The following is an 11,623-nucleotide window of genomic DNA, read 5'->3' on the forward strand; positions in this document are numbered from 1 at the left end:
CCCTACTGGACCCAACCTTCACTAGGGTGACTTATCTTTTTTGATTTGTCTACGATCACATGCGTGTCAAGTCCTATGTTGGGACCTCTTCTTTGAACAGGACAAGGTGTGAAGTCTTCGTCGGGCCTAAATTGCAAACCATCACCAACTTGGCTATCTTCTTCCCTTTTTCCGTTGTATTTATCTTTATTTAATAATGAGGTTTGGTATAAGTAACAGAATATTTTACTCCATTTAGTGGCGGATTAAGAAAAATTCTCAGGGGTAACGGTCAAAATTTTTGTTTATTATGTTTTATACAATGTAAACGAAACAAAATAGAAACACGATAATTACTGAGTTTAAGCACATGAGTTGCAAATTTATCCTTCCGATTTTGACAGCTAGAAATCGAGTCATTACAACATATTCTTTAACTTTCTCAAACGTTTATATTTCAACCGCACAAACTAAAGCATTGTTCAAATACTCATCCCGCATTTGACTACGCAAACCCATCTTGATAAGCTTCATTTAAGAAAAACACCTTTCAACGGTTGCGGTTGCAACCGGTAAAACCAATACTAGCTTCAATATTCGATAAACTAAAGGAAAAGTGGTGTCCTTTCTAGTTTACCGAATATTGAAGCTAGCGTTGGTTTTACCCGTCGAATGTGTGATGAGTATTTGAACAATGATTTAGTTTGTGCAATCGAAAAAGAAATGTTGGATAAAGTAAAAGAAGATGTAGTAATGGCTCGATTTCTAGCTTTCAAAAACCGAATAGGATAAATTTGCACCTCATGTGTTTAAATTTATTTATTCTCGTGTTTCTATTTTTGTTTTGTTTACATTGTATGAAATACGGTAAAAAAAATAAATTTTAAACTAAACAATGTAACTGAAATAAATATGGTTAACGGGTCATTAGGTTTAATTGGTTTGAGCTTTAAACTTTGGTTGAGTTTTAATTGGTTTCAATTTTTAATTTGGTTGGGCTTTGAACAAGCAGGGGTAGCATTATATTTTTCAGAGGTAGCGAAATACAAAGCCAACAAAATAAACTTTTTTTTGCACTATCGAAGAAAAGTAGAGGGATAGCGGACTAAGCCTTTATTTATGTCCACCCTTGAGTCTCCATTAGATAAAAAGAACATTGTGTGGCTATTTTTGTTCTATAAATAGCAAACCCGATTGGCCTTATGAATCATCTCTCTCTCTCTCTCTCTCTCTCTCTCTCATACTTCTTTTTTCGTTACAAGATGGATGCAAAATTGGTGGTGGAGAAGTATGATCAAACGTCATTTGAGGATGATAGCGGTGGATATTATGTATGGTCAAATTCAAAAGTACCATTGTTAAGTGACTTAAAACTCGGTACCGGAAGGCTTGTTCTTCACCCTCTTGGATTTACTCTTCCTCACTATGCCGATTGCAGCAAAATTGGCTTCATTCTTGAAGGTACATTGTTTTACTTTTTGGCACACATGAATAATGTTATTGTGACCAACCACTATGAAATTGGCTTCCTATGTTTTCTTCTACCCACGCCTACTCATCACAAGTACACCCTCTTATGAAATATTTTCGTGGTTGTAGATTTATTGATTTATGTGTCCGATCGGACCAAACTCTTTCCTAGACTTTTTCAACACGTATAACATGTTTTTTTTTGCATCTCTCTCCTATCCTATCCTCTCTCTCTCTCTCTCTCTCTCTCTCTCTCTCCACACACACACAAACTAATATATCATCATCCACATTAAATTATAACTAGCATTTAGTACCAGTGCGTTGCGCGGGTAAGTGAAAAGAAAAAAAAAATTTGACTATTGTATAAGAAAAACTTACCCGCGTTACTCGAAACACAAATGAAAAGGAAAAATATATAACAAAACTATAACATCGAACCCAAAACCAGAAAATGTAAAATTATGATTGGATTATTTAAAATAATAATAATTACATTTAAGCCATTAGACAAAGGTACATTCAGGTTTGGATTCTAGCCAACTTCACAAAACTACTTAAGAAAGAAAATTCAGAGCTAAAGTTGAAACAAAATTCATAAACTTTAGAGAGTTAAGACTTTTGACCATTAGACTTCAAACTGCAGTTTGATACATGTTCTTGTTTTGTAATAGTTGCACATGACCTGCTTCAATAGCTTCATATAAAGACATTTGATTGGAAAAATATGGCCAATAAACTTAATCTTGTGCATTATTGATTATTAGGAAGGGTATAAACCTGGTGGTCCAAGCCAAAGTCTATCATCCATTATGAACAGTTTTTCCCATCCTATAAAGGCACATAAGCTACAAATGAAACAAATTAAATTACCAATTTTGACCATGTTGAGTTTGGTCAAACCTCCATGGCTTGCTTTACAAAATTCACCTTCTTTATTAGTATATTCAGTACCAACTTGTTCAAATCTTTTATTTGTAGACTGGTTTTGAGAAATTTAGGTTTCCTTACATGAAGCATAAAATTAACGCACCTGCATTAGCAAAAAGACATGGATAAAATTGATAATAACAAAAAAATATATTTCAGGCTAGGTAACGGGTTGAAATGGATCGGGTCGATTTGAACCACAAATACCATTTGTATTTGTAAGCACTAACCAAACCATTAACTGAAGCTGAACCAACGAAAACCGAACCGGAATTTAACCGTAAATCAGTTACTAAACTTTTTGTAACCTCGGTTAATAGAAACTAACTGAATCAAATCATTAATATTTTCATATACCTATTTCGTGTTCTATACTGTATTTCTTGTATTCAAACCTCCGTTTCATGTATTTATTTCTAACAAAACATTTTAACTTTGGTTTTGGTGAACCAAAATTAACAATGCTGAACTGAAAACCGACAAACTAACCAAATAAACCGAGCCGATTAACCGAACACGGATTAATTAATTAAATAGGATAAACGATGACCTTGGTCTTGGTTTAGGTTTTGGCTAATAACCCAACCAAATTGTGCAGACTCCTACTTTTGTTCGCCAATTCATATTTAACAAATATGAATTTTGGATTTAACCGTACCACCACGGCCACCTAGGGTTTCCAAATAAAACCCGGCAACAGTAGGTGAGGTTGACAATGGTGGAACCGGTAACGGTGGTAGGAGAGAGATATCGGTGTGTCAATATCATGAGAGAGACGATGAAAAGCAAATGTACTCGTGTGAACATGGAGTCTCCAAAGCCAGAAAGTAACATAAGAACTGACGCGTGTATTAACACGTGGAGAACATAAAAGGCATCATGACATATACAAAAGAAGAAGCCAAAGATACAATCAATAGAGCACCCTTTACAACAAAAATAGCTAAAAGTACAACTCCTAATGCACGTTTTTGGTTGAGAAAGTTGCAAATTAATATATACTATAATTAGAGGTAGTGACAAATATATATGACTGGTCACATTATTGTTTTCTGTACGTTTAAAGTAATAGATATAAATATATTAAAGAGATTTCACCGTAACACGTTTATAAACTTTCATACACAACACATTAAGTTTTTAGCCTACATAATTTTAGTTAAACTTTTTTACCTTCCTACACTACACAATATATAACCTACACAATTTTATTAACAGAACAATTTATAACAAAACACTTCTTAGTCATTTTTAACCTAAATAATTTTATATAGCACACAACTTTTTAACCTAGAAAGTTTTAACTTATTTTTTTTAAAAGAAAATTTGGGGAGAAAATTAGGATCACATTAACATGGAGAAAAGAATGGAGAAAATCTCTATAGATTGATTCTATATATATACTGTGTAAATGTAAATCTATTCAAGTTTCAACACACCAAAGGATCCAAAAAACCTCATACATATTAAAGCTAAAAAACTAATTATACTATTAATAAATTTCAATTATTGATTAATTTATACTATTTGATCATATAGGTCTTAGATTTTTTCTCTCTTCTTGCACATATAGTATTCTCTTTTAGAAGGCTCCCTAACCATTGAAACATACATGTATTATAGTCAATTTCTATAATAAGTGGTATAACGAAGGTCTTCTATATATCCAATTTAAAAATATATGAAATTTTCATTTAAAAAACCTGGTGTCTAAAGTTGATCAATAAGCATATAAATGAGATTTTAAAAGGAATATAAGGTCAAGATCCAAAAAGGCCACCCAATTTGGCTTTCTAACACGTTGTTCAAATAGTTTACTTATGTCACTATTTACGTCGTTATTCTTTGATTAATATGAGTCGTTCAACATGAACGTATAGGTACTGTCACAATTGGTTTGATCTCAGCTAATAGTTCAGAGGAAAATGTATTGATAGCCAAGAAAGGGGATGTAGTTCCAACTTTAGCAGGGCTGGCTTCCTGGTGGTTTAACGCAGGCGACACAGATGCAGTCATTATCTACTTGGGTGAGAGTAGTAAAGCTAAAGTCCCTGGCCAATTCACATACTTTGTTCCGTCAGGACCCATTGGATATCTAGCTGCATTTCAGTCTGATTTTGTTAGCAAAACCTTTGGTTTGGACGAAAGTGAGTCAGAAAATCTTATAAGCAGCCAACAAGGTCAAATGGTCACTCTACTTGCACAAGGGATCAAATTCCCAGAACCAAGTAATCACACAAAAGGTAAACTATATGCCAACATTGATGATCCATTGGGTGCGGTTGTTGTGAATTGTGGTGGATTTGTCAATGACCTGACAGAAAAGAACTTGTCCGTGCTCAGTGAGCTTGGTCTAAGTGCAAGATTTGTGAAGTTGGAGGGTAATGCTATGCTAACGCCAAGTTATATAGCCGATGGTTCGGTGCATATTTGTTATGTCTGCAAGGGAAGTGGTCAGATTAAGATTGTGGGTGGTTTTCAAGGAAAGCCAGCATTGGACAGTAAAGTTGAAGAAGGCGACTTGTTCATTGTTCCTCAATACTATATACTTGCTTATATTGCTGATGACTGTGGACTAGAAGTTTTCTCGGTCACAACTAGTTCAAAGTATGTTAACAATGAATTTTTAATTTGTATAAAAAGTTGAAATTTATATGTATGATAAGTAATTTTGCTTATTTTGCAGGGCTTTGTTTGGACAACTTGCTGGAAATACGTCGATATGGAAGGCAATGTCTTTGGGGGTTGTACAAGCGACTTTAAATGTTACTCCAAAATTTGCACAACAATTCAAGAGCAAAAATGAAACAAAACTCACAATTGTCCCTCCAAGTACTTAACTATCAAGGGTGTTTATCTTTGATATGTTGTGAGCATTCAATAAGGCGACGTCCAAGACAAGAAATAAAATTCGTTAAAAATGTATTGTAATATCCAATGTTTTCAGGCCCAGACCGGAGATTGACCCGGACTGCTTACTGGGTCACAGGTCGGAGCGACCCGGGAGGCCGGACCGGTCATTAACCCGGATGATGTCATAAATAATATATTTACTTTTCATATATAATATAACTGATATTGAAGAACTGTTTAATGTTTAGTGAAATTTTAAAGGATCAAATATGTATGATAGATATAACGATATACTAAAAGGAAATATTCACAATAAAAATGACACCCCTTATTGTTCTCTATCTCTCTCTCCGATATTTTTATTACTTTTATCTTTCAAACCCTAAATGAGATAACACACGGAGCCATGTTCTACTTCTATAACCTGTCGTCATCAACACCATCAGCCACCGCCGATCATGGAAATAGAGCCGCTCACATACACCTTTGTTCACCGCCACTAATGATAATAACGACCTTAAACCAAAGGAAACCATTAGCCTTAATATCTCCTTTAATCTCTTTCAAATTGACAACTTTCCCTTCAAACACTTTTTTCGTTTCTCGCCTTCCAAAGTCTCCAACAGGCGATAATGATAATCCCATGTAACGCCTCCTTTTTAATAGTGACAACATTAATGATCTTGTATAGCTTAAGGAGGTCTCTAACCATGAACTCGAAAGTAGGGGGAGCCATGCACCACCGACTTATATGTTCCCAAACCACCGACGAGATACCACAGCTTGTCATAATATGGTCTGATGTCTCCCCACTCATCTCACATAAAGGGCACACACTATCCGTTATCCGAATGTTTCTTCGTTCAAGAGCTTTGCTCATAGGCACTCTATCTATTTCCGCCCTCCACACGTGAATGTTGCACTTATTTGGGTACCATTTGCTCCACTTCATAACAAAGTTATTTTCGGCATTCTTATTTTTTTATTATTATCCTTTTTACCGAGCTAACAGAAAATTCGCCATCCTTGTCCCCTAACCACACCCACCAATCCGGCCCGTTTATCCAAACAACAGCATTCATTAACTGTATACTCTTCTCCCATTCTTCTAACTCAACAACTGAATTTGGCATTTTTTCTAACACCAGTTCCAACCAAATCCACATTCAAAGAATTATAACTTTTAACAAATAAAAAAAATCAAGAATTAAAATGTAATCAAGAAAAAAAAGTCAAATTTATGTACCAAAAATTTTTATTTTGTTAATACACATGAAAAGTTAAACTTGGAACTGTTCGTTAATACACAAAAAAATTTTAAAGCAGCTTTTTAGTACAAGAAAGGAAGTCGTTATTTTAGCTATAGATTTTTTACTGGAACTGTTCGCTAATTATATTTAGATAGCAATATTGCTACAAGTTTCTAGCTATGTGTTTCTGCTACGACTTGGCTACAAACGTTTTCTGTGGTTTTCTATTGATTACGCTAATAAATTTAACCATATATTTTTCTTTGAATTTTAGGTTGTCACTATGGACTTTATATATGGTTTGCTTCGTATTTAGCTGTGAACTTTTTCTCAGAATTTTATAAAATGTATTTTTATTATTTTCAATTGTATATATCTGAATTTTAATAAAATATATATATTAATGATAAAATATAATAAAATGTCCAATTTAATACCATTAAGATCCAAATTAATAAAAGTAATGTAATAAACCTATGTGACTGTTTTCTGCGAGGTTCTCATTCAATTGAACTTTTTATCTTGATTATCTGTTTCTCAACCATTGATTGGAATATTTTATTCTTAGCAATACTTATTTCATATATTATTTTGCTATGTGAGGTTATTTTACAAAACATAACAAATAAATTGATGGCTGATAATGATTTGTAGGCAAAAAGAAAACCCCTTAATATAATATAAATTATTAAAAAAAATAATTATAACTCAAAATTTAATAAAAAAAACTGAAAAATGTAAAAATACAAAAATGTTTCCACCATCTTCATCACTTAAAAAACCCACAATATTGAGAAAGAAATATCATTATGTCTTTTTATTTATCTTGTTTATTTTCGTCATTGATTGTATTTTTTTATATTGTGTTATATTATTCAACATTGCGTTATATTGTTTGGCATTGTATTATATTTTGTGATCTATTGTATTTTTTTATTTAAAATTGTGTTTTTTGTTTATTTTCGTCATTGTGCTTTTTCACCGTTTTTTAAAGGGAATTACGTGGGAAACATTTTAGTTTTTTTAATCTTTCCATTTTTTATTTATATTTTGAGTTATGATTTTTTTATTATTTATTTTGAATTTTTTTAGGGTTTTTTTATAGCCAAAAATCTTTCTCACATTTCTTATTTATGTCTCTCTTTGCTTTTAACATTTCCCTTGTTTTGCTGTTGTTTCCATTAAAATTTTATTTTTATTAGACAAAATGGTAAAAGTGGTCCTTTAGTTTTGTACGTTTTTTCAGCGGACGTCCTTTAGCAAACTTAATAGCAGAAAACATCATTTATATTTAAAAACTTGATCTTTGATTTTAATCCAGTTAAATTTTTTTTGTTAAACCTGGTCATGTGCAAGGCACATGAGGGTATTTTAGTAACTTTTACATGTTTATTTAATTACTAATAACCATATATATATATATAACAATCCCATACTCTCTCTCCCCATCTCTTCTCTTTCTCTTAGCTCTCTCTCTCTCTCTCTCTCTCTCTCTCTCTCTCTCTCCCCCCCCCAACCACCATAACCTCCACCTACCACCACAAGCCACCATCACCACAGCCACCACTACGACAGCCACGAAACTGTTATGTAGCAACGGGGTTTGGGCATCATGAGTCAATCAATCTATTAATCAAGCCCCGTATATCCCACTGCATAGCACGCTATTGGTAGGGTCAGAGAAGGGTGGGATGTAGGCAAGCATTTCCTCTATCCGTGAGAATAGAGAGGCTGCTTCTAGAGAGACCCCCGGCTCATAAAGCCACATACTTTGGGCATCATGAGTATGTTAATTTATGATTACAGCAGAGGGTACAACCTATCTCGTTTTTCGGCGACCAAAAGGTACAACCCCTCTCGTTTGGTGGTAGACAGTGGTTAATCGAAGGTTGTGGAGATGCGATGGCGGTCTGGTGTGGTGGTGGCGGTGGGTAACAGATACCGGTGATAGTGGGGAGGTGGGTAGCAGAAAAGGGTGTTTTGTGTGTGTGTGTGGGGGGGGGGATATTATTTATGAATGTAATATTTTTTTTAGTTATTAAATAAAATGTAAAAGTTACTAAAATACCCTCATGTGCCTTGCACATGACTGGGTTTAACGAAAAATTTTAACTGGGTTAGGATCAAAGGATAAAACGTGAAAGAGTTTTTAATATAAAGGATGTTTTCTGTTATTAACTTTGCTAAAGGACGTCCACTGAAAAAACTTACAAACATAAATGCCCAATTTTGCCATTTTGTCTTTTTATTATTTATCCTTTATAATTTTTAACTGTTGTTATATTGTCTTACAACAAATTTTTTCACTTAAAATCCTTCTAACCTTAAGAGGAAACACCATATACCACCAAATCAAAAGAACACAGATTTTGACAAAATTGATATTAATTGTATTTATACTTTTTGGGTTTGCTGGGGATTTTGATACAGACTTTATTTGTGATAAATATTTCTACGGATTTATTACAGATTTATTTTTGTTAATTATTTAACAATGTAATTTTTGAATCTTTAATTTGTATAAACGAAACCTCTAAATTCTATGGAGTCACCAGATTGCGTGAATGGTGAGCTCTCATTTATTTAGCCTGTTTCTTTAAAATTCGCGGAAATGGGTTTGGATCGGATATTCAGCTGTGGGCAACCCTTACGTGCTTGATTCAAATGCAAACCCTAATCCCATCTGCATCTCCTCTACAATAAGAGCACATGAACTGCATCGTGCTACCATCACCATTCCATCTCTACGATTCAATATAAGGTAACAAACTCGATGCGATATCTGTCAACTACAATAACAATTTCATCAATCGGAATTACGAACCTGAAGAAACTTATGCTTCATAGTTAGTTAATTTCTTATTTTAATGGAATCATAAAAAACCATCTCTTCAATCGATTTTAACAGATATCCATACTTGTGATTTTCACATTCATTCAATTCATAACAGGTATCCTACACTTTGATATTTTTGGTCTCTTCAACTCTTTTCCCATGTTTCCAATTTTTAGGATTTTAACGTTAATTTTCATTAGGGTTCAAACACATGTTTTTATTAAACTTATGTGATTTGTGCAGGTCTACTATTCGCACGGGATGAATCCTAGCTTTGGAAGATGTAAGTTTTAATTTTTTTTACACAATTCATTGTTTTCATGGTTTTGAGTACTAATTAGATCGATGCTCAAACTTTTTGAATCTCAAATCTGTTTATGATAGCCCATGATTTGAAGGTAGACTTTGTCATAAAAAAGGGATGTTTTGTTAATAGGAACAAGAACGTGTTTATAGCCGTAGGCCCGTAGCGGTATAAACAAGAATGAAACTGGGGATCGGTACTAGAGTGCCATGACCAACCTTTTGGTTTCTTAGTTTTGTAATTCTAATTTTTTTGATGCCTAATTCATTATCATGAATTCTTGATTACACATTATGGGTGTGCATGGGTCGATTTGGGTTGATTTTGGGCTAAAACCGAACCAAAAAAACCGAAAATTTGTCTTGTAAGCTTCTGAAAACTGATCGGGTTTGTTTTAGTTTGGTTTTACATGTGGACCTAGGCCTTTTTATTAGTTTATAATTATTGATTAACATACACTTGAGCATAATTTTTTGGTTATACTATTTACTAAAGTCTTACATAATATTTAAATTTAAAAAGTTAAAAGCCTTTTGTTAGTTTATAATATGGTTATGTTTTTTGGGTTTTGAATTATATGAAAAACCAATACAAAACACATAGAGCCATATCGTCGGTTTTTGGGTTCAGTTTTTCCGGTTTTAGGGTTTAGGGTTTAGGGTTCAGTTTTTCCTAATACACCTGTTCCTATATTATTGATGCTTCTTTTCTCTGTATTAGGCATGGTATACAGGTGTTGCCAAATTCAATGGTTTATCTCTTGGTTCCAGGAAATAAATAATATGCAGATTATTATCTGAATTAATGTTATTAATCATTTATCATCTAATATAAAATCATAATCTGTTCTGTCCATTTGTGCATGTCATTTTAGCAAACATGGACCACTTTATTTTACTGCTAAAAAGGAAACTTTCTCAAAAGTGTGATTAACGTGTCACGTTGGAAAGAATCATAGAGAGGTATTATCCGTAATCTTATTATCACCCCATTTGATGTAGCGGTGTATAATTGTATATGATTATAATAACTGGTATTGTCATCTAAATAATTACCTAAATGGTTATTCTAAGAATGAGAGCTTTATTGTGACACCAACATTCAATATATATCTATATATATAATATCAACATTTAATAGTTAAATAATATAATTCACCAAACACGGATTTAACATCGGTGGAGAAATAATTAGTGGTTAATTATTAGAGAAATAATTAAAGAGACTAACGAGAAACGTTTAATAAATACACAAAAATTATAAGCATAAACTAGGTCGGGTATATTGGAAATATAAATTGGGTTCAAAAAGAAGCAGGGCAACTGAAAAACGGTACACAATTTTGATTTTATTTTTCTGAATATTACGACCTAAATTTTAACAAAGACCAATTTGTTTTCTAAATAAAGCACGTTATTTTATAATAGTATAAAACAACAACCTTTAAACAATTAAACACACAAAAAATGTTTTTAAACCCACAAATTTTTAGGACCCAACAGCCGTCATCTTTTTGAATAAAAAATAAGCGTTGAGATAATTCAAAATTGTAACTGCACACAATTAGCATTGATCTAAGAACTTGTATATATAAGGGGCCTTTAGTACTCGCTTAGGACTTTCGAAAACTCTAAGACGGCCCTACTGGACCCAACCTTCACTAGGGTGACTTATCTTTTTTGATTTGTCTACGATCACATGCGTGTCAAGTCCTATGTTGGGACCTCTTCTTTGAACAGGACAAGGTGTGAAGTCTTCGTCGGGCCTAAATTGCAAACCATCACCAACTTGGCTATCTTCTTCCCTTTTTCCGTCGTATTTATCTTTATTTAATAATGAGGTTTGGTATAAGTAACAGAATATTTTACTCCATTTAGTGGCGGATTAAGAAAAATTCTCAGGGGTAACGGTCAAAATTTTTGTTTATTATGTTTTATACAATGTAAACGAAACAAAATAGAAACACGATAATTACTGAGTTTAAGCACATGGGTTGCAAAT

General features: G+C 33.1%; 1 protein-coding gene across 1 annotated transcript; it reads left to right on the plus strand.

Moving 5' to 3' along the window:
• Window positions 1-1,135: 1,135 nt before the first annotated feature.
• Window positions 1,136-5,379, plus strand: LOC143592602 (12S seed storage protein CRD-like). Its single transcript, XM_077072486.1, has 3 exons — window positions 1,136-1,440; window positions 4,260-4,986; window positions 5,066-5,379. The coding sequence occupies exons 1-3, from the start codon at window positions 1,182-1,184 to the stop codon at window positions 5,217-5,219; spliced, it is 1,140 nt and encodes a 379-aa protein (XP_076928601.1). The 5' UTR covers window positions 1,136-1,181; the 3' UTR covers window positions 5,220-5,379.
• The last annotated feature ends 6,244 nt before the right edge of the window (window positions 5,380-11,623 follow it).

Source organism: Bidens hawaiensis, unplaced genomic scaffold, assembly GCF_021521415.1.
Source record: "Bidens hawaiensis isolate Kalapana, Puna unplaced genomic scaffold, B.hawaiensis_p1.1 tig00041095_1, whole genome shotgun sequence".
Classification (NCBI taxonomy): Eukaryota; Viridiplantae; Streptophyta; class Magnoliopsida; order Asterales; family Asteraceae; genus Bidens; species Bidens hawaiensis.

Excerpts from the sequence above, each read along its gene's own strand:
- LOC143592602 (XM_077072486.1), top strand. The coding sequence starts at position 1,182 with ATGAATCATCTCTCTCTCTCTCTCTCTCTCTCTCTCTCATACTTCTTT. Across the intron at positions 1,441-4,259 it reads AATTGGCTTCATTCTTGAAG|GTACTGTCACAATTGGTTTG; the intron begins GTACATTGTTTT and ends ATGAACGTATAG. Across the intron at positions 4,987-5,065 it reads TCGGTCACAACTAGTTCAAA|GGCTTTGTTTGGACAACTTG; the intron begins GTATGTTAACAA and ends CTTATTTTGCAG.